Genomic DNA, 24,605 nt, shown 5'->3' with positions numbered 1-24,605 from the left:
CATCTGGTTGTGCAAGTCATATCACCTATGGGATGCAGTAAAGATATCAAGGAGTTTCAAAAGGACATGATAGTGGGGGTTCATGTGCCAGGTGCTTCCATATTGGAAACACTTCTTGTCAGTTGCTCACTGCCCACTGTGGTTAAGATGTACAAAGAAGAATGATGTGGAATGTGTCAAATCACCTCCCGTCAACAGAACTGTAAAGAATTATGTAAGGTGGATGTTCGTGGTTAGTTAAAGTGTAGCATGTTATACAAGCTCAACGGCAGGTCATTGTGCGACAGTTCAGATTGCAATACAATACGGGGAATGCAGGAACAATATTCAAAATGAATGTGCTGCAGACTCTGGGTTTCCATAGCAGACGATCCAAGAGAGAGACTCTCTTCACCACTGATGAATGTTGATGGCAAATGCTGCTGTATCAACAACACGCTGGTTGGATGCTGAAGGCTGGAAATTAGTGTGCTGGTCAGATGAGTCCAAATACCTGATACAACATGCTGGCAGATCACCTTTTGTGTACAGCACAAATCAATGGACTTGGGTTATACACAAAATCTCTATTGAAGCAGGTGGTGGTGGTGGTGGTGGCTGCTTAATATGGAGCATGTTTTGTTGGCAAGAATTAAAACCCTGGTGCGTATGGACCACGCTGCCATTCTACATTTCTTCCCAGACAGGAAGTGGATCTTCCAAGACAATGCACAGTGTCATCATGCCCACACTGCACACAAGTGATTCAAAAACAGTGAAGATAGCGCCCATTTTGACCAGCCACCAAAATCGAGTGACCTGAATAGCTGTGGGCTGTTTTGACTTAACCTTAATCCAACTGAACACCCATGTGGAATAGGAAGTGAGGTGTATGGACACACAACTGTCATCTATTCTGACATTGTGGAAATCCTTGCAGGCAGCATGGTTGTAGATCCCTAAGGATGTCTTCAACAATTAGTGGAGTCAATGCCTAGGCAAATAGTGTCTGTTATTTGGGAGAACAGTGGCCCATCATGGCATTAGGTAGGTGGTCATAATTTAGTGATCAGTAAGTGTAAATTGTAAGGGAGTAGGTACAGAATCCTACTAAATATAAATTAGTACTAATATTAACAATATAGCATAAGGATGTTACAGGCTTTTGCTGCACCAGCCAAAAAAATTGAAAAAGTGAATAAGAAAATACAAATTATGTGAATCCCTCCTCACATAGGTAACTATCCAACTGACCTTCTTCAAACTGAAAGTCTCAACTAACTGTGGGGGGCAACTAGTTCCGTAATCAACAACTCTACAATTTAGCTAACCCTCTTTCCCTGTAATTCTAATCTAAACTCATGTAATTCTAAATGGCTTCAACAATGCCCTTGCATACACACTACTCAGTCTCTCTCTCTCTCTCCAGTCACTATCTGGCAGAGTAGAGGCAGCAAGATTATACACTAGCTGATCCAGAAGCCTCCTACAGAGTTACCAATAGGTTCGGTCTGGTGGACTATCCGGCAGCCAGCCTGCAAACACTATTTTAAAGCTGTATCCTCGAAATGTAAGGAAGACTGGATCTCATCATTATGTTCATCATACCCTCAAAAGACATCAATCATACTGCAAGACTCTGGAGACTAAACATGGGTTCCACCCACTTCAAGCCTCCAATAAGCAAAGTGGTGGTACTGTACCGGTTGATGAAAGTCATCTGCCACTTCAATTATACATGCAGCCATTGTTATTGTTGCATAGGCAGCCATGGGAAACAATAATTATATATTTTCGAAATATAAAATAGTACACCTTTACAATTACAGTATGATGTATAACATCAATTTCATTTGTAGATTTATTGTCGACTTTTGTGTTCTGATTCACATGTTACATGCCTGATTGCAGAAAGTGGCAGAAGTAAATCTGTCTCTCAAATTCTTTAATTTTTTTTTTTTTTTTTTTTGGTAGTTGTTGGCGCATTGGCTTCTGTGGCCATAGTGCACCTCCCAAAGTTTTTGCAGTACTTTGATCCAAGCCCGAGGCCAGATTCGAACCCGCGACATTGGGGTTGCCAGGCAGGCACTTTACCCACCTGGCTAGCCCTGGCTTCAAATTCTTTAAATTAAAAATGTTTTTTTTTTTTTTGAAAAAATCATATATTGAAAAACTTCTTATAACACTTATTTAAAAATGTTTAATTTTTAAAATTAATTTAAATTTTAAAAAATATATTAATTTAAATAAAATTAATTTAAATTTTAAAAAATATATTTTTCCACATATGCTTGAGAGATTCCACAGGAACACTGCATTTAGATGCATAAGAAAATGTTTACTAGTTGTTGTGATCATTTTTAATTCTGGTTTAATTTATAAAAGATAAATTAAAATATTTAAAAAATTATATATTTTTTTATATCTGCTACACTGTCAAGATAAATACATTTATACATTAAATAAGTTAAATAAATATATGATTTCAATTATAAATTATTTACTGCATTTATTCCAAATGGTTACATAATATTATGGATTCAGTTGTTCCAACCAGTGTGGCTCCTAGTGATATACCAGCTAGTGGGTTGGGCAAAATTCACAAAACCCAAAATGTTTTCCAGAAATTAAAAAGAAACTTGGACAACTATCAGGTGATCCACCATTTTTACTTCATTATGGATACCAGCACTACCAGATTAAGAATCCATGCACAAAGAGATGACATTCTTGTCTTTACAAGATATTTACAGTACTATTTTGTCCTTATCTTGATGGCCACAAAAACAGTTTAAACTGCACCAAATGCAATGGTCTCAATTTTCACAACAGAAAAAAAAACTTCACTTTACAGTGAGTTAACTTGATACTGCAATACTTTCAAACAGAAAGCCTCACCAAAAGGTTAATCAGCCATTTGCTTAAAAGATGAGACTGCTTTGACAAACTGTTTCAAGACCAATTGGTGTCCTTCAATGTGAACTGCCATAACAAATCAGAGTTTTCAAAGCTATAATACAGCTTAAACTATGTGCTTTTATTTACAATCCATTCATATTTGTCTGACTACCGTCACCAGAGACAACCAACTTTATAATGGGGGGACTGGTTAGTTCCGAAGCAGTAACTGATTATTTGTCTAAACTTTTAATTAAAAGTAATTTTTAATTGACCATTTTCCTAATTGGCTAAATGACTAAAACTGGCAAATGTTTAATTCACAAATAGTAAATTAAACTTTTCCCATGACTATTTGTTTGAAAGTAGTGCAATATCAGGGCAATTCATTACAAAGTCAAGCTTGTTCAACAGTCTTATTCTCTGTGAGAATTAAGACCTTTACATTATCAATGCAGGTTTCTTTTTTTATTATTTTATGAAAACCCCAAACATGAGAGGTATTAAAACCTATAGTACTTAGTACCATGCGTGGGCTGGAAGGCGAGAAGATAAAAGAAAATACCTCTTGACATTAGACTTGAACTCCAAGAGAGGCTTAAGTTCTGCAAATTGCAGTGGCGGGAGACTAGGCACCTGCACGGTGATCTGATTGAGGTGTATAAGGCCTTGAATGGGTTCAGCACGCTGAATTCTGATGGGATCCTTCCACTTGTTCAGATTATGAATCTAAGGGGGCATAAATTCAAATTAAGAAAGGACAGATGTAGAATAGATGTGCGGAAATTTGCCTTTAGCCAGCTGGTGGTTATTGGTGGAACAAACTTCCATCTGTCGTTGTGGAAGTTGATAGGTTGAATAAATTTAAGGAGGAACTGGACAGGCATTTGGAGGGAATGGTGTGATTTTTTTTTTTTTTTTTTTTGGCTGATGCTGCATAAGCTCATACGCTTGCTTTCTTGCATCACATGCCACTACTACTACTTCTGTAAATTGTAATTTTCAGGAAATACATATGACGGAAGGTTGTTCCAGAATTGGAAGTTGAAGGAATAAATGAGGAAGAAGTTTCAAGAAAGAGAAGAATGGTGTTATCCAACTCAGGACCCTGGGTGTGCCAAACCCATACTCACCAGATGTGAGCCTCTGGGATTGCATTATAGAAGCCAATTCAGAAGAACGGTGCCAGTGGAAGTATCTATAAAAAAGCATGCAGCAGAAACAGAACATCTGTGAGACAGAGAGTGGAGGGAGAGAGATGAGTCATTAATTAACCTAACTGCCCTCTTTTGAATGGAATCTAAAAGCCTGAGAAAGGTTTTTGGGGCACCACCCCAGTTATGGGAACAATATTCCATGGTAGAGCAGATTTGAGATTTGTACGGAGTGAAAAGTTTTTTATCTGCTTTTATGGCCAATAAGTTTATATCCTATTGGCCATAAGATATAAACTTATATCTTATAAAGTTTATATCTTATTGGCCATAAAATATAAACTTATATCTTATGGCCAATAAGATTATGCTTTTATGGCCAATAAGTTTATATCTTATTGGCCATAAAAGCAGATAAAAGGAAAAGTTAAATCAAGAGTCCTGCAAATATCTTATTTCTCTGAGGCCATATAACTTTAGCCAATTGTAACATTGAATTTCTCTTTCTCAGTACTTTCTCTTATTGAGTAAAGTTCATAAATTAGCATTAACTGCTACTGAAAATAATAGCTATGTGGCTGGTTATACAGCACTTGCTTTGAGCCAGTAATGTTTGGCATCACTTTAAAACATCCGAAAAAACTGTATGCTTCATTAAATTTATAGTTAATCTCTTCATAAACCAGTAACTTTTAATGTGTATAAACAATAGATTTAATTCTACACAATCATTTTTTTTCTTCTCATTATAATCAGTCATACTTCCTCAGTGGATAACTAGAGGGAGAAAAACAATAGTCAGCTCAAGGTCATTCACTCAGCTTCCCTATCAGTAATGCTGTGGAAAGAAGGCCTAGTGTGTAACCTTGACCATCTATGATTTTTTCTCTGCCAAGTTATGAGTGAACAAAATCAGAACTGGGAAATCATTCTTATTACAGGAGGGAAATTGAATTGATCCACAACACATTATTAAAAGCAAGATGTCATGTACACTGATAAGAACATCCTAGTCATAATTATTACTCAAGAATAGTTTTTTTTTTTTTTTTTCCTGATTCTCCATTGCAAAGGCATTTTTAATCAGAAGCACATCCATATATTCTGACATTTGCTGTGACCACGTTTATTGTCATTTCTTCATATTTTAACAAATGCAACTTATTTACATTTCAGTTAATATTATTAACTTTTAAACAATATAAAGGTTTACTGATCTACGTTCATTTATTAATGCTTAATTATTCACTGAAATGTGCTTCTCCAAAACTGCCCAATACCACTCTAAAAACAGGCACTTCGCCATCCTCGAAGGTACTGGATTCAATGCCTTAACTCAACTAAAAAAGCAAAAAATAATCGTAATAGCATATTACCTAAATAAATACTAAAAAATAACAACGTACTGTGAAAATACTATCAAGGTTAACGAAAAGAGTAATACACTCAGAGAAGCAATGTAAAAGCATCGATCACCAAACTCCGCATGTTTCACTTCAAACCACCAAGAACCTTCAACACATCTCCTATCCATGATAACAATAATTACGACCAGCCGAATAAGTACAATGCTGGGCGTAACATTTTCTCTAAACACCACAAGTCGCAAAAAGCATTAAACTCCTCCAAAAAAAATTCGTATCTACATTGAAAACTATTTTATCTACTACCTTCCAACCACTTAGATAAGTTCACATAACATACTTCTCTGTGGATAAGTTGAAAAATAAAAACATTCCCTGAAAACACAGCTTCAATAATATCCCTCTCATAGCAATCATTCACTTACACGCCCAATTAGGTGATATAGTTCCTCAGAAGGGAGGCGGCAAAGCAACTAAACAAACCCTTAGCCATAATTTTCAGAGCATCTTTGAACTCAGGGGATGTGCAAATGTATCCCCAATTCCCAAACCGGGATCGAAGGATAACACGAGTAATTACAGACCAAGTAATTGCAGGATCATCTAGACAAGAATGCAGCAATAATTCAGACACAGCATGGGTTTGTTAAGGGAAAGTCTTGTCTGACAATTTTGATACGATATTATGATGTGGTTACAAACGAACTGGATGCAAAAAATAATTTTGATATCATATATTTGGATTTCAGGAAAGCTTTTGACTGTTGCGCATGGAAGACTATTGTACAAATTGGAGCAGAATGGTATTAATGGTAAGTTGCTACAATGGATAAAAGAATGGTTGAGTGGGAGAAGACAGGGATGGTAATCAATGGGTGCTGCTCTTCGTGGACTAATGTTATTAGTGGAGTCCCACAGGGTTCGGTGTTGGATCCACTGTTGTTTTGTATATTTATCAATGATATTGATAAAGCGAAGGACAAACAACCACAGCAACAGACCTACAGCCACTGCCAACAGTGACTCTGACACCAGAAGCCACACCTTGTGGAAACAGGTGGATACCTGAAGGTCCAAAAAGTCAATAACTGTTAATACTTACGCTAATGCTGTGTCTAACGGTTTGTGGACATGTGGACATGAGTATATGTAAAGGGCAGCTCCTAGAACGTTTGTTCAACTCCGCCTCGTATCTCCGTGAAGAGATACGAGGCGGATCACTACAAATAGGCCAGATATGTGTGTGACGTCGGTTTGTGTGTATTATGCGTGTGTTCTGTTGTTCTGTTCTGGCCGCTTGGCTACCCAGAAGCATCAGTCACCCGGACAGATGATTCTGGGTACTCGTCCACACCACGGGAAGGTGGGCCAGTCCATGTAAAGCACATACCGTCTCAAGAGAGACTCTGACCCACCTGATGTTGTCAGAAGGTAGGCCAGGATCCTCTGGGGGCCCATTCCAGAGGGGAAAAAAACACGATAACCCATGGTGCTGGATATGGAACCGAAATTAATAAAATAAAACATTTATAAAAATAAATAAATTTAAAAAAAAGCCAAATAAATTAGTAAAAAAAAAATTATGATAATAAATAAATGCATAAAAGAAAGAAAGTGATACTACTAAAAATAAAAAAAAAAGAAAAAAAGCACTTAATTTTGTCTGCAGGCCGAGGAAAAATTTCACTTCTTGAGGATTTGAGTTTATATATTATTAAAGGAGATCTAACCAGCTATGCATCAGCAGGACCATTGTGCTGCATTCTGTTGAGATCTGTCGACACTTCACGCCTTCGAAGAAATACTCCTTGAGCGAAAGCCTGAAGAATCTGATATGACTCCTGTCGTGGTTGAAAATTGGTAAGTGCATGAAGAGGAAGTCTGAGATCGTCATACAGGGAGCAATGAAAAAAGATGTGATCCCAACTCTCTTGTGATATACACCAACAGAGGTCTGTTTGCGATAAATTGAACCTAAAAAGACTCTGGTTCATCGATCCATGGCCTGTCAACAGGTAGGAAGTAAATATGTCCATGCAGAACCACAATCGAACACGTTTATCAAGGAGAAATGAAACTTGTGGTATAAATTTTCTCATTGTTGCACCAACGGGAGCTGTATCCCATCGAGACTGCCAGTTAACAAACTCGTTCCACAGGCTCCTTCTTTCTCTTTTAGCATCATCTTGAAGGTTGATGGTTATTCCAAGAAATTCGGTCTCAATCTGTATTTTCAGTCTGTATAAAAATCCTCTATAAGTAACTTGGAAGTCTAATGGTAATGTTCCGGCTAGTACTTGCAGAGCTTGCGTCGAGACTGTCCTGCATGCCTTAACTAAACACCGCAAGATGGTTCTCTGCAATGAAGTGAGTTTTGCTTTTAAGTGTTTGAGCTGTGCACTGTGAAACCATGGACCGGCAACATACGTGATTAAAGGGAGGAAAACTGCATTGTAATAGATCCTTAAAGTTTTTCTGGGGAGCTCCCATTCAACACAGGACACCCTAACAATTGCACCAGTAAATCTACGTATTTTAGATGATAAGTTTGTCAAGTGAGGAACAAAATTGAGACTGGAACCAATTACCACTCCTAGAACCTTGTATTCTTTAACTATGGGGAGACGAATGTTGTTGATCTTGACCAACAGAGGACGAGAGATATCCAACTTTGATCCAAGAATCGTCATCTTTGTTTTTGACAAGCTGATTTTAAGCTTATTGGCTACTGTCCAATTGTAGAGATCCTGGAGAACAAAATTTGCGGTAGTTTCAAGATCGGCCCTAGAGTTACCATTTACCAATATGGTGAGATCGTCTGCATACGCTATTATTTTGACGTTATCGAAAGATCGGGAGAGCCACTGCTGCAGCACCATGTTCCATGTAAAAGGGCCCAATATAGAGCCCTGTGGGCACCCTCTAGATACTGATCTTGATACTTGGCTATGTTTAGCCTTGACTATTATGGTTCTATTGACAAAGTAATTACGGATTAAAAGGTAAAGGTCGTTGGAGCACCTAGCCGATTGCAGACGCTCCAGGACGCTCTCCCACCAAAGGGAGTCGAAGGCGCCCTCGAAGTCGACGAAAACGGCCAGAGTATATTTATGTACCGAGTTATGAACTGAAGAGACAAAGTCCACAAGAGCATCCTCGCAGGAACGTCCAGGACAGAACCCATGTTGACTCCTTGAAAGCAGATCCTGTTCTACCATTAGGGTATTCAATCTAATGGCCGTTAGTCGCTCTAGCAATTTACCCAAATTAGCCAGCAGAGCGATTGGCCTGTACGATCTAGCCGCTCCAGAAGGCTTATCCGGCTTTCTGATCAACTTAACTAGAGCGACCTTCCAAATTTCCGGAAAAGTTTCTTCCTGAAGGCATCTGTTGAATAAGTTTAGAAGAACATAAGGTTTTAATTTCAAGACTGATAATAAAAATGTTTTCTACAAGATCTAGTCCTGGGCACTTCTGAACATTAACTTTATGCGAGACAGCCTGCAGTTCATCCAACGTAAAAGATTCGGTGGTTGTTGAGGACACATAAGATTTATTGTCTGATCGGATTTTAGAATGAACAGCTAAGTCTGAGGTAGGATCATCCAACGGAAAAAGAGCATTTAAAATTGCATTTTCAGAATCATGCCAGTTCAGTGTTTCCACGGAGTCCGCCACAATTGAGCCAAATATGTTAGAACCAGAGGTAGGTTTTTCCTCTTACAATCTTGTATAGAGGACCCCAAGGGTTAGCATTTCCAGAGGTGTAAACGAAACGAAATTCATCCATGTTTCACGCTTTCGAGAGGCAATGGCCTTCATGTAGCTTTTCCTCAATGAAGAATACTGCTGGTAAAAACGATTAACGTCGACTTGGGGCCAGTCTCTGTGCATTTGGTAGTATCAACGGGCTCGATGGACTTCCCTTCTTAACTGGGATAACTCCTGCATCCACCATGAACATGTCTTCTGATTAACCCTCTTTCTCCTAGAAGACTTATATGACGCTTTTATAATAGCATTTTGAATATAGGTCACTTGATGAGAAATAGGTGAGGTTTCGAAAGAAGCAAGTTTCTGTTCGTCAAGGTCCAGAAAAATGGAAGAGTCTAAAGCATACCAGTCAGTATTTCTGATGGAAAATCTTATTAATTCTGGCTGTGAGAAAGTGTGTGAAGATAGAACGGCAGTATCAGGGGAAAGCATATACTGTAATAGATGACTCTATGGTCACTGGTGCACCAGTCCGTATACACAGTCCAGTCAGTAAGCCGCAAATCGAAGTGAGAGTTTGTCATCGTTATATCTATATTAGATTCTCTTGCATAGCTTGAGAAAGTATGAGGGTGATTAGGCTGGTTGTGAATTGAAACACAATGATTAGTTATGAACTCCTCCAAGAGAACTCCTCCAAGAGGCCATGTGCATCTGTAGAAGAGCTGTGCCAAAAGTTTGATTTTGCGTTGACGTCCGATGAGATCAATATATTGCTATTCGGTCCCAAAATATTTATCATAGTCTCGAGGTAAGCAAGAGAGTGATTAAAGTCCTCCGATGGAGAGCAGTAGAGAGAAATTAAGTAAAAATTCATTACGGAGTGTGTGACAAGAACGCAGGTAGAGAATTGAGTGCAAAATCCATGAAGAACCGTGATGTCTAAAGAGTCATTAAGAAATAATATACAAGATTTGGGATTCTGGTCAACGGGTTATTTTATTCTCATTTTCAACGAGTGACCCAGGATATTATACTGTGGTCCAGACTGGACGTGTGCAAAATAAGGCTGTTGTATAGCGACAATGTCAATACAATTTGTCTCGGCAGAAAGCCTAATCTCTTCAGCTACTGCCCGAGATCGCTACCAGTTTATCTGTATAATCCTCAGACGGCCTTTCTCCCTCACAGACGAAACTGGTGTAGAACCGTTTAGAGAGGTAGTGTTGTTTACATTATGTACAGAGTGATGAGTCAAATTTCTCATAAGCGGTCGTTATACTTGCGGTTTCTAATGTCACACTTATTCCTTGCTATGAGCTACTCTGCTAAACGTAAACAATCCAGACGCCCATCTGTCCCCTGGTACCCGTCTGCGCGCGTAGCACAGTGGTATCGTCACCGTCCTCCCCACACCGGGTGGAAAACGCCTGGGTTCGAATCCCGTCGGTGACGAGAGGAACTTTAATGGTCTTTTTTCACTTCGTGGCTGAGTTAGTTGGTCTCAGGCGTAGATAGCAAGGTTTTTCTCCCCAGTAACTGGGGTTTTTTCGTCCAGCAAAACAGGCAAATCAACCATAGAACATACGCAATTTACAGACATAAATACGGGTTAATGTATTTAATTACGGGCAACCCCCTAAAATAATAATGTCCCCTGGTGGATGTCTGCGTGGGTAGCACAGTGGTATCGTCACCGTCCTCCCTACACCGGGTGGAAAAAGGCCCGGGTTCGAATCCCGTCGATGACGCGAGGAACTTTAGTGGGCGTTTTTCACTCCGTGGCTGAGTTAGTCGATCTCAGGCGTAGATAGCAAGATTTTTTCACTCAGAAACTGAGGTTTTTTCGTCCAGCAAAACAGGCAAATCGACCAGAGAACACTCGCAATTTACAGACACGAATACGGGTTAATGTACTCATTTACGGGTAACCCTAATATAGTATTTTTTTTTTTTTGTCCCCTGGTGGACTTCGGAACTTACTGCATTAAAAACCCAAACCATGAATGCTAGGAAAACTTACCAACGAAACAGGCACCTGGTAGACACTGATGTCCAGAGATGGAAACAACAATACAGTGATCTCAGAAGAAGGCTATATAAAGCCGTCGCAGATGCAAAAATTGACTGTTGGCAAAACTTTGTTCATAACACTGGAAACACCGAACCGTGGGGTCTAGTGTACAAGATTTCCAGGAACAAGTTAATATCTGGAGACATATATAACACTGTTATAGTGGACGGACGAGAAACTACCGACTGGTTCTCTACTGTTGGTACTATTGTAAATAAGCTTTTTCCTCAAGACAATTCAGAGGATGATTCTTCCGAACAAGCAGAAATTAGGAGAGACAATCAACAATATATTGGAACATGTGACGTCAATCCCTTTACTCTTGTTGAACTAGGAACAGCTGGTTCCAAACTAAAGTAAAAAATGTCCAGGGATGGATCTGATAGAAAACCAGATAATAGTCAAATTTTATGACCTATTTCCCAATATCCTCCTCAATCTCATGAACAAGTGTTATATGGAGGAAGTCTTTCCAAGACCGTGGAAGATTGCCCTACTTAAAATTTTACATAAGCCCGGGAAGTCGACATCTAATCCCAGGGCTTACAGACCAATCTCCCTATTGGCAAACTTGGGGAAACTTTTTGAAAGGCTGCTCTCTCCAAGAATACAAAAAAACGTTACAGGATAACCATCTATGTTCAATTAATCAGTTCGGGTTTAAAAAAGGTTCTTCAACAGAAGATGCCATTGCGACCCTCAAGAACTATGTAGAAAACTCCCAAGTGACACGGTATGGTGGGAGAGTACCATTGTGTCACTGCGCTTGGTAAGATGTGACAACTATACTTATAGAATCATGAGGTCCTACTTCCAAGACAGATCCATCAGAATTTGCAAAATACCTAGTGTATTCAGCTACCGTTTCCAGAGGTTGCCCTCAGGGGTCGGTACTGGGGCCTCTTAGATTAGTGGATGACAAAATACCACAAGGAGGCTATGAAAATCGCTTATGCCGACAACTTAGTAATTGCTGTAGAGGGCCGTTCGAGGAGGATACTCGAGGAAAAAATGCAAATTATATTAAATGATCTATTTGTATGGACTAAACTTAACAAACTAAAAATATCACCAACAAAGACCAAAATTATGACCTTCAAAGCTCATTTTAACTAAAATCGACCTCCTAAGATCTTGATAGACAACTCTCAAATCCCTTATGTATCCCAAAACAAATATTTAGGCATCCTAATCGATGATAAATTAAGCTTTCTGCCACATATATGTAATCTTAGAGATAAAATAAGGAATTTTACCGCCTCAATAATAAGAATATCAAGGAAAGAATGGGGACTTAGTAAAAGAATCTTGTTTTTATATTATAAAACAATATTTCTGCCAATAGTCTCATATGCTGCAACCATTTGGTATCACAGAGTCATAACGGTTAAAATAAAAATGAAACTTATTTCTCTTCAAAGATCCATGTTATTATCTGTTTTACATTCCCCTAGAACTGTATCAAACAACGCATTTCAAGTCTTAGCAGGAACCATTCCCCTGGATCTGTATATCGTATTCAAGGGGATGACAGGTCGGCTTAGGAAAGATTTGGCTTCGGAGCTAATGGGAATATCATCTGATCCAGTGAACGAGGTCAAACAAGAAAAGAATAGATTGTGGGAACATCTGACATCTGTGTGGCAGGATCGGTGGAATGCCAGCGAACATGGAACAGTTACGAGGCAATTTATAACCAAAGTGGACTTTACTGCCGCCAAGGAAATAAATCCTTGGTTTGCTCCTTCGATGAATACAACGTACTTATTAACGGGACATGGATCCCTTAGAGCCAAGTTACACGAACGTGGACTGGACTTGAGCCAGACCCTTACTGCACTTGTGGGGGTGTGGAAACTTGGTCTCGTGTTTTATTTGACTGCCCACAGTATCTTCAGGCACGTTTAGTGTTGTTAGCAGTGTATCAGATCTGACAGATGATAACGTAAGTCCCTTGGTAGAAAGCTGTAGGAATTTTAATGCTTTACAGACATTTTCAGTGACTGTTTTTAAAAGAAGACTAGAAATAAGATCCCTTCACCCTCGAGGAAATTAGATGTAGGATGTACAGATTAATTAATAAAGTCACGGTGGTCTTCTCCGTTCTGTGCCAACATGTCTTAAAACTCTTCTTCAGGTGGTTCTCTTCTAGTTGCTGAAGACTTCTAATTTTTCTTTTTCCTGAGAGTCCTAACTTGTGTATGATTTGGAATTCCAATGACAGTCCATAGGTAAGAAAATGTAGTTCATATCTATATGGTCACAGATCTAGATGTCACTTAAGACCACACAAGGTATAACTCCAAAAGTTTCAGAAGAAGTTATGCTTTTAAACTATGTTTCCATCTAGTTCCTTAGTTTTTAATTTCAGGTATCACGTCCCAGAATCAATCAACATTCTTATGAGAATCCTGTTAACGCCCGAGGTTCCTTGTATATCCTCCCATTAGAGTTCTATCGAAGCATCCGATCTGAAACTTCCAACCAGCTGAGATCCGGGGAAGACTACTGGAACTGACTTTTTTCGTGAATGAAATCAAATTGGACAGTTCAACTTGTGACTTCATTTGAAAATAAGAAAATGTACTGAGAATAATTGAATTGTGGTGAAAAACACTAAGACTAGGAAATCATGTATATATGTTAATATAATTGTTACAATTGTTTTGCTACAAGAGCCCCCTAGCCTTGGAGTGGTTGGTTTTGGTGACTCGGGACCAAAATTACCTATCTCCTAAGAACAGGAGTGTTTGATCGAAAAAATACTCAGGTCATAATGTATATAACTACTAGTTTTTTTTTTTTTTTTTTTTTTGCTGGCTCTCCGGTAAGGGCAACCTGGGAGCAGGATTGCAGGCACTCGCCAGTATTGCACTCCCTGTGGCGGGTGCGAGATTTTCGGTGGTAATAACACCGGCACAGGAGAACTGTTGACCCAGGCCCGGTGCTAGGGATGGGCACCAGGCAGCAGCTGCCCATACATTGGCTGCACCCTGGTGGCACAATAGCCTGCCACAAACAAAACAAAACAACACACATACACTGACACTTTTCAGGCCCATTATGCAGAGTTTCTGCACCATAACAGAGTACTAAGGCCTAGGAGCCCCCCCCCCCGATATAAGAACACACATGTAAACACACACAGTACCTTGATTACCATTATATAGAATGGATATATATATATATATATATATATATATATGATAATGTCTATAAAACTGTATATAATCTTGTATATAAATTGTTTATATCATGAGAATGACATAAAATTGTGTGTGTAAATAAATGGAAAAATGGAAAAAAATTGTTTATAATGTTCTTTTATATTCAGGACATAGTAGTAGAAGTAGTAGTAGTAGTTGTAGTAGTAGTAGTAGTGGCATGTGATGCAAGAAAGCAAGTGAATGAGCTTATGCAGCATCAGCCAAAAAAAAAAAAAAAAAAATCACACAATTCCCTCCAAATGCCTGTCCAGTTCCTCCTTAAATTTATTCAACCTATCAACTTCCACAACGACGGATGGAAGTTTGTTCCAGCAATTAACCACCCACTGGCTAAAGGCAAGTATCCGCAAATCTATTCTACATCTGTCTTTTCTTAATTTGAATTTATGCCCCCTTAGGTTCGTAATCTGAACAAGTGGAAGGATCCCATCAGAATTGAGCGTGCTGAACCCATTCAAGGCCTTATACACCTCAATCAGATCACCGTGCAGGTGCCTAGTCTCCAGCCACTGCAATTTGCAGAACTTAAGCCTCTCTTGGTAAGAGGATCCCTTCCTTCCCCTCACTAATCTCGTTGCCCTTCTCTGTACACGCTCAAGTAAATCTACATGCTTCCTAAAATGAGGCCTCCAGACCTGTACGCAGTACTCAAGGCGTGGCCTGACCATTGCTTTATACAGAGGGACAATCACCTCCTTCTCCCTGCTAGCAAAATTCTTATATATATCATTGACAAAACCCCATGACCTGCCCTGGCAGCCTATCTACATTGCTCAGAAAACTTCATATCTGACTGCACAATTACTCCCAGGTTTTTTTTCCTTTTCTACCACCTTACGTGTAGTACCACACAGTTGGTACGTTTCTCTGGGGTTACTTCTACCCATATGCAGTACTTTGCATTTGTCAAGGTTAAACTTCAGTTGCCACTTCTTAGCCCATCTTCCCAAATTATCTAGATCCTGTTGCAGTAGCACACTGCCATTACTGTCATTAAGAACCCTGCCAACCTTTGTATCATCTGCAATCTTCGACATTAAGCCTGATATACCTTCATCAATATCATTGATAAATTCACTGTCCTTTACAGAATGGCTGTACTCCCGTTTACGTAGCTTGCAGTTTGCGCAGCAAGCCGCCTCTTCCTTATGAGGGCACTCAGAGAAAACGTGACTACTGCGGGCACAGTGACCGCACGAAGGGGATTCGTGGGAACAAAACTGTGTAGTGTGCCCATGTCCTAAGCAGAGGTAACACTTGGTTACAATTGTAAACCGACGGAATTTGTGAGAACTCCAAGATAAGAAAATTCTTTCTTGTGACAGAAGGCGTTTGTACATTCTTGGCGGGAAGCTTATTACCCAATTCATAAGTGACGACGATCTTGCACGGGTAGTAAATCTGAGAGCAATTTCCTGTTTACATTCCTCTAAGGCAAATCCATTGTCAGCCAAGTTTTTCACATGAAGATTTTCGATTATTTCGTCTTTAGTTAAATCTTTTGGAATGTCGTAAAGAAGCAAAGACGGGTTTCCCATGCGAGGGCGACCGAGATAGACGCCAGCCGAAGTAAGAGACTCAGAAACAAATAAATTTTTTAAGTCCGTCTTGTTAGCAGTTTCTATAATAACTCCTTAATTTCTTATCATGCGTAGGGACTTAACTTTAACAGTCTTAAAGTCAGACTTGAGGATCTTAGTAACGAGATTTTAAACATCGCCACTTGTTTTGCACCCACTGGTGTCTGAAGCTCGAAGAATAATAACATTATCAGTTTTAACTTTCGGTTGTCCAGTTTTTTGTACCGAAATTCGAACAGTGTCTGCATATGATCTAGGAAAAGGAGAAGCAAGTAGTAACCCAGGATGATTAGGTTCTGAATATGACAGGTCTGGCTCCCTTATCAGCTGAGAATCGATAACCTCGGATCCCATCAGATCCTTTGATTTCTCTCGTTTGGCCGCATCTGAATTCATCACAAAGGCTAGGCAGGTATTTATAATCTTATCAACGAGATCTGTTCTGTTTTGTACCTCCTGATTAAGTGCCTTTAGTTTTTCGTTTTCAATGAGAAGTGACATTGTCACGGTTTCCAAATTGTGCCACTTTTCTCTTAGGATGTTACCAGATGTTTTAGTAATTTTGTTTCCCCTCTTGGGAGAGAAACCCAGAAAAATCATTATGCAGTTTAGATATGGTTCCCATAATGACAGCTGCGTCCATTTCATTTAGCTTTGTTTGTAAGTTTAATTCACCTTCAGGGCCTGTATCCAACTTGTCATTCGTTGGCTACCCCTTTGCGATATCACTGTACAACTCTGACTGTATATTTTTAGCCAGTGTTTTTTGCGTTGCAGAGTCCTGCAATGAGCCATTCAATTTCATCTGTTCAGTGGAAAGAGATTTCTGATGAAAAGTTTCATCTTGCGAAGACTCAGAATCATCCGATCCCTCGAGGGCAACTTGTGGATTTAATAACCCAGAACTTTCAGCCGTAGATACTGACGGAAGAAACTCCTCAGTATTAGGAAGTTGTTTGTCATCCATGTGTAGGTTTAAGCGGGTTAAAGAAAACACATGAAATAAATGCAGTTTAGTTATATCCGCTTCAGATGTCTTCCAGTTAAAGTTTGTCCCTTAAGGCACACAAAAGGACACAGATTCCTAAAATATCTCGAAGCAAAGCAACTTCCTGCCTGTGAGAAACGTGTCTAACGGATTATACTTTCCACCTGCAAAAACCCCACTCTTACGACACACAACTGCATATACACGGAAGAACATCGCTCCAACAAATGAAATAACCGCTATTACTTCCCGGGAAAATGTGACAGTAATCTTTGCTAAGAAGAAAAAGACCCCTTTAGAGCAGAACGGTATAGCGATCGCGGAGAAATACCACGGAAAAATATTACTCACGCCTCCCGTGTAGCGGGAACCGTGCAGGTGTATTTCAGTCACCCCTCATGGACACAATCTATCCTGCAAAAGGGAACAGACATCGGTCATCATAACCCATTCACGCCTTGAATGGGTTGAGCACGCTGAATTCTGATGGGATCCTTCCACTTGTTCAGATTACGAACCTAAGCGGGCATAAATTCAAATTAAGAAAAGACAGATGTAGAATAGATGTGCGGAAATTTGCCTTTAGCCAACTGGTGGTTAATTGCTGGAACAAACTTCCATCTGTCGTTGTGGAAGCTGATAGGTTGAATAAATTTAAGAGGGAACTGGACAGGCATTTAGAGGCAATGGGGTGATCTTTTTTTTTTTTTTTTTTTTGGCTGATGCTGAATAAGTTCATACACTTGCTTTCTTGCATCACATGCCACTACTACTATTACTACTACTACTACCTGAAAGAAGCGCTATTTGCCTTAGCACACCAACGAAAGTTACAATATCGAACGTCCCACATGAGATTCCTCATCATTTTCTCAGAGAAAGTTTATCCAAATATGGATCTGTTACCGGGAAAATACGCACATTCTTTGCGACACAGGAATTTTCGCACATAAAAAGCTTCCGCAGGCAAGCATTTATGCACTTCGCCAATAATGACGCATCACACAACATCCCAAAACTCACCAACGCCAACTTAAATGGGATCATTTACACCTTCTATACCTCAATTTCCACCTAATGCTGCTTCTGACACGAAGAGGGCCATATTAGGAAAAACTGCCATATCTCTAACTCTTCTGAAAGTAATACCGAAATTCAGTCGGCACCCACTATGCTCAGGTCAGACGCACAAAGTGAGCTGACTGTTGGAGACAATGGGGATACAAACTGTTATTTTTAGGCCACTTGAATAATTAAATTCATCTGCCGTGCTGTGTGTGTGTGTCTTATATCGAAAAACCCCAGTTTCTAGGGGGGAACCTTGCTATCTACTCTTGAGACCGACTAACTCAGCCACGAAATGAAAAAAAATCCATTAAAGTTCCTCGCGTCAACGATGGGATGCGAAACTGGGCCTTTTCTACTCGGTGTTGGGAGGACGGTGACGATACCACTGTGCTACCCATGCAAACTGAATTGGGATACAGAAGAAACTATCAAACAGTCTAAGATGCTTCCCGCACCAAACTCGTCAGAAAAAGAAAATTCAAAGACGACAGAAGGCCAGGATGCAATCTCTTCAGAAGACCCACAAAAAAAAAAAAAAAAAAAACAAGAGGGTTTTCTTGGAATCAACCCCCAAGGCAGTCCATATCAAAAGTCATAAAACACAAGAAGACAACGTACACCCTAGTAGAAAAAGAACCAACAACAACAACTACAACAACAGGATAGATGAAAATAAATACAGAACACTACAGAAGTCAAACTGTCAGATCCCAAATAAGCCCATCATATTAATATACAAGTTAGTGCATTTGCATCATTTCTGTTCATAGCCAACTACATAAGTAGTCATAAATTGGCATCATTAAGTATAGCTCATATTGTGAACTTTCACAACGAGTTGTCATGATATTGCACTACCAGAATAAGTAACGCTTTACAATAGGAGAAGACTATTGTTACTTATTCTCAGCGGATACCATCACCCATACAATACCGTTTTAGAGCTTATTGAATGTGTGGGATAATAACTCTACTATCCACTTGTTCCTATTAAACTTAGAAAAGCAAAAAAGTAGAGGGAAAGTTACAGTAGGAGAGGAAGAAGAAACGAAACGGTGTAGAATGAAAGGGACTAACCCTTCAACTTACACCACTCGAAAACTCCTTGAATAGGCAACGCTTCCCCAGTGGGGAAGACCGTTGTTACCTATTCTCAGATACTCCGGGCAGCATAAAAGCACCCCCATACAGCACCGTTTTGGAGCTTATTTTGTATATGTGTGGGATCATAACTCTACTGTCCACTTGTCTCTATTAAACTTAGAAAAGCAAAAAAAGTAGAGGGAAAGTAATAGTAAGAGTGGAAGGGAAAAAGATGGTGTAGAAGAATGAAAGGGACAGTAACTCCTCAAATGGCACAACTCAAAAACTAATCGAATGGGAAACACTTCCCCAGTGCGAAAGACTGTTGTTACCTATTCTTGGAAACTCCGGACATCATCAGGCTCCCCCTGGTGCCGTTTCAGGGCTATTTGGCCCTTCTTCGGTGGGTGGGTAGGTAGGTACCCTAGTGATGCCGTTTTGAAATATGGTATGGGATAAATTTCTCGGTTATCCTCATACTGTCCCTATTAGACTTAGAAAAGAAATAAAGATGTAGGAAGGTGATAGTAGGAAAGGTAGAGGAAGGAAATGCCGTAGAAGGAAGAAAGGGACAGTTGCTCCTTCAACTCACACTCAAATATTGCTCGAATAGGCAACGCTTCCCCAGTAGAGAAGACTGTTGTTACCTATTCGAGGAAACTCAGCTCCTTTGACTCACATACAAAGCTCATATATTCCTCGAATAAGCAACGCTTCCCCAGTAGAGAAGATTGTTGTTCCCCATTCGAGGAAACTCAGTGGCCATCAGACCCCCAGATGGCACCGTTTCAGGGTTATTTGGCCATTCTTCGGTGGGTGGGTGGGTGGGTGGGTAAGTAGGTGCCCGAGTGATGCGTTTCGAAATATGGTATGGGGTAATAGTTCCCAGTTATCCTCATACTATCCCTATTAGACAAAGAAAAGCAATAAAGATGTAGGAAGGTGATAGTAGGAGACGTAGAGGAAGGAAATGCCGTAGAAGGAAGAAAGGGACAGTTACTCCTTCAACTCACACTCAAAGCTCATATATTTCTCGAATAGGCAACGCTTCCCCAGTGGAGAAGACTGTTGTTACCTATTCGAGGAAACTCCGGACATCATCAGGCTCTCCGTGGTGCCGTTTTAGGACTATTTGGTCCTTCTTCGGTGGGTGGGTGGGTGGGTAGGTAGGTACCCGAGTGATGCCATTTCGGAGCTTATTGGCTTCTCATCAGTTGGTGGGTAGGTACCCTGGTATTATAATGATGACAGCCCAGTTGTGAAGTATAAATCCACAATATGAGAGATGCCTGATGGTGTGGAGTAATTTAGATTATGGTATAGTTTAGAGCTTAAGCCTCAGGTTACGTAAATAGTTAAACGAATGTACACGTTAGCGCATTTGCATCATTTCTGTACATAGCCAACTACATAAGTAGTCATAAATTGGCATCATTAAGCTCCGAAACGGTGTCGTATGGGTGATGGTATCCGCCGAGAATAAGTAACAATAGTCTTCTCCTATGGTGAAGCGTTAGTTATTCGAGGTAGTGCAATATCATGGTAACTCGTTGTGAAGGTATTCACGATATGAGGTATACTTAATGATGCCAATTTATGACTACTTTAGTTGGCTATGTACAGAAATGATGCAAATGCACTAACTTGTACATTAGTTAATTTAGTACATTATTTACTAACTTGAGGCTTTAGCCCTAAACTATTCCGCCCATCATACTATTAAGTATGGAAATAAATAAGCAGGCAGAAATCACCCATGACCCAAACGATGAACTTGAATTTTTGAGAGCCAAAGAAGAGAACAACTGTGCTTTTCATGATTCAGATGCTTCAGAGGATGAGGACGGAGAAATCGATTTCCCTATACTCAAGGCCCTTTAACTGCGGAAAACTACGTTCCTTTCTACTGATAGTACGCGGCTCCACACAGAAGCTGGTGACATCTCTGAAGTTCAGCACTAACATGACGGAGCGCATCTCACAACTTAAGGATCTGCATTCTAAGCTAAAAGGAAAAAAGGACAGGGTAGACGTGAATAGATCCAAGCGTCTGTATTAATTGATTAAAGGACTCTTCTTAATAAAAATACAGATAAAGTGTATTTGTAAGTTATTAGCGGCTTCCAGGGTTCCCCCTATATCCGCCGTTTGTTAGGCTTTTTGCCAAGTTGCCGGCTTAGAAAAGAACTTAAAAGAGCATCAAAATTTAACGTATATATTTAACACAAAAAAAAAAAAAAAAAAAATTTCTTTAAATTTTTTAAGTTTTTTGAATTTTGAGAAGAAAAAAAAAAAAAAAAAAAAAAATGCATCTGATAGATGAAATATGTAATTAGGTGTGCATTAGTGTTGTGTTTGCGTTGTGTGTTAGCCGGCACCTGGCATTTAGCAGTAGGGGGCTGTGGCAGGTTTGTGTCACAGCCCCTCACTCCCATCCCTAGCCACATGTAGGCAGCCAGGATCTACTTTATCTTAAGAGGACACGGACTGATCCGGTCCTGTGGTTAAGTTTTTGGACGTCTGATGTCCCATCAAGTTAATCCTGTGTGGCCGGGTAATGCATCAGGGAAGGTCCCCTCAGAATTACCAGGGCACACTTTTTTGGTTTTATTTCCCCTTAGATATGAAATAAAATAAAATAAAATAAAATAAATAAAACAATTAAAATAAAGTAAAGTAAAATAAAATAAGATAATTAAAATAAATAAAATAAAGTAAAATATATTAAAATAAAATAAATTAAACTATAATAATATAAGGACTATCATTTACTTTTCGATATCCCTATACCCCATCTCTCACAGGGCTCAGTCCTGGCCAAGAGTGGGAGGGATGTACTATTCCATCTCTTGCAGGGCTCAATCCTGACCAAGAGTGGGAATGATGTGATCAGTTCATATTGGTACGCAATCTGGCATGGTAGTGTCCATTTCTTCTTGTCTTTCTTTTTCCCCTCTCTTCCATTTTCCTTCTTCTTCTTTCTTCCCTTCTTCCCTCCTGGATATGTCCTTGTGTGTACCTTTTCCTATGCAGTCTTAAGCATGGGCACTGGGTATGTTGTTCAGTGTTATGCCCCTTGGTATTAGTCTTTTCTTTCCCTTTTCCTCTTGTTCTTCTTCTTTCCCTTTCCCTCCTTTCCCCTTCTTCCTTCTCTTCCCTTCTTCCTCTTTTCTCCTTCTCTTCCCCTTCCCTTCTTCTTTGTTGTTGTTCATGTCTCAATCTTTGCTTGTTGTCCATGTCATACTATTGTGACCTGGGAATTTCACCCCATTACCTCTGCTCACTTGATGTGCCTTTGGATTTGGCAATGTTAGGGTTAACTGGCCTTATTGTGCCTGGTACTGTTGATGTGAGGTACAAAGTTTTTGGCCCTTGGTGTAATTTGTGATGTCAGTGTTGCAGTCAACCTGCTTTGTTCTCATTGGCACTTAACTGCTTGCAGGGTGAGATGTCTGAGGCATGGGCACTGGGAATGTGATTCAGTGACCTGCCCCTTGATTTTATTCTGTCTCTCTTCTTCCCCTTTTCCTTCTACTCTCTTTCCTTCCCTTTCCTCCCTTCTTGTTGTCTTCTATGCCTCAATCATTCCTTCTTGTTCTTGCAGTGCTACTGTGATCTGGGACAAATATTCACTACTTCCTATACCTACCAGATGAGCCTTGGGCCCAGGCACTGGCAGGGTTAACTGGTCTTAGTGAGCTTGGCACTAATAGTTTGTGGTTCATACTGTGATCTAGGACACTTATTCACTACTACTTATTCACTGATTAAAGGACTGGAACAACAATACTATCAATCAGGATGCTAACCTCTCAAAACATTTACTTTTATTCCTGTAGATCAGTGGTTTTCAAAGTGGGCGCCGCTTACTCTTTATAGGGGTGCAGCGAAGTCAAATTTAGCATCGGCTTAAATCGTTGTAGTCGCTACAAAAGGTCGTTGATTTTCATGAAACTGTGAAAATTAAAAGTCGTCAATATATAATTGCTGACCGCATCGCAGTGTTTATGTACATACACCTACATATACGGAACAGCCGAGTCGATCCGAGTCGTCCGTCGCGTACCCTGTATTTGAAACAGCACAGCGCGCTGCGAACGCTCATGTTCGCTTAACGGATCTTAGCCCTTAGCTTGCATTCCTCCTTTGACGTATCCGTGTGCCTAGTTGTGCACATAGTCGAGAACGGTAGAGGCGGACTCCAGGGCCCAATTGGAGACGCTGGCAAATCAGGCACTGCAGCGGCTGCAGCAATGGGCATCAAAGAACCAGCTGAAAATATCGTCAGACAAGACCTCATCGATCCTGCTAAAGGGGACTCTGCAACTACGACGACCCCCGCAAATTAAAATCAACAATGTAACAATCAAATTTGTGAGCCAACTGAAGTATCTGGGCGTTATCCTAGATAAAAACTTGACGTTCCAGCCGCATCTGAAATACATCAGAAGAAAAATCAGAGGATACTCTGGACTGGTAACCAGAATCACAAGGAAAGATTGGGGACTCAAGAAAAAAGCACTGATGCTTTACTATAAAACAACCTTTCTGCCTGCAATCACCTATGCTGCAGCGGTGTGGTATCCAAAAACGACACTGGTAGTCAACAAAAGAACACTAGAAATGACCCAAAGGACCATACTGCTATCAACAACGCGCGCCTGCAGCACGGTAAGTACCCCAGCTTTGCAGGTACTTGCTGGAGCGCTCCCTCTGGACCTGGAGGCAGTTCAGGCGGGGCTACTGTTTTTGCTGGCCAGGGGTGTGGCCGCTACCCACCAAGGATACACGACAGACCCGGCGGGCAACCTAAAACACGAAAAAAATAGGCTACAGACCCACCTCCTAGATCTTTGGCAGAGAAGATGGACAGAGACTACAAAAGGCGAAGTAACAAAAAGATTTCTACCAGACCTCCAGAAAATATACCCAAAGCAGCCACCGTGGTACTTCCCAGGGTACCATATGACAACACTATTAACCGGACACGGACCCTACAAGGAGAAGCTGTTTGGCTTCCGACTCGTTGAGGACCCCAACTGCATATGTGGGGAAAGTGAAAGCTGGAGCCACATAGTCTATGATTGTCAACACTATGAAGACCTCAGAGGGCTACTAATAACAAGGTTAAGATACTTCCCAAAAGGACTGGAGCACCACTTCCTGGACACTGAGGATGAATATAGGGCACTCTCCCAGTATGCGCAAGACTTATTCACCAGGAGAAAAACACTAATAGCTATCTACAGCAACGTACACAGAGATTGACAAAAATCGGCGCCAAATGTGACAAAAAAAACTGAAACCCTGCAGAGGACCAGTACTTGGACAAGAAGAGTGCTGATCACATGGAAGAGAAAAGCAAGGACGGGGGAATGCAGCACAGACAGTAGAGAACAGACTAAACGCAGCACAGTTGCAAACAGCTTGATGGCGATCTGAAGAGGACACCCTCGCCCTCTTCACCTATTATTCC

At 40.2% G+C, this 24,605-nt stretch overlaps 1 protein-coding gene across 4 annotated transcripts in view; it reads right to left on the bottom strand.

The window, feature by feature from the left end:
• Positions 1–5,755, bottom strand: part of LOC150083087 (sorting nexin-14-like) — an 842,525-nt gene extending 836,770 nt beyond the window's left edge. For all 4 annotated transcript variants that reach the window (XM_090377020.1, XM_090377024.1, XM_090377023.1 and 1 more), the window contains exon 1: positions 5,438–5,755. In XM_090377020.1, the coding sequence (XP_090233146.1) occupies positions 5,438–5,565 (128 nt within the window). In that variant the 5' untranslated portion in view covers positions 5,566–5,755. The remainder of the gene's footprint in view (positions 1–5,437) is intronic.
• Between the last annotated feature and the right edge of the window lie 18,850 nt (positions 5,756–24,605).

The sequence above is a fragment of the Mastigoproctus giganteus genome, chromosome 7, assembly GCF_048544385.1.
Source record: "Mastigoproctus giganteus isolate SK-2022 chromosome 7, ASM4854438v1, whole genome shotgun sequence".
Classification (NCBI taxonomy): domain Eukaryota; kingdom Metazoa; phylum Arthropoda; class Arachnida; order Uropygi; family Thelyphonidae; genus Mastigoproctus; species Mastigoproctus giganteus.
The sequence above is the reverse complement of the archived record's forward strand: the minus strand, read 5'-3'. Positions and strand labels throughout refer to the sequence as shown.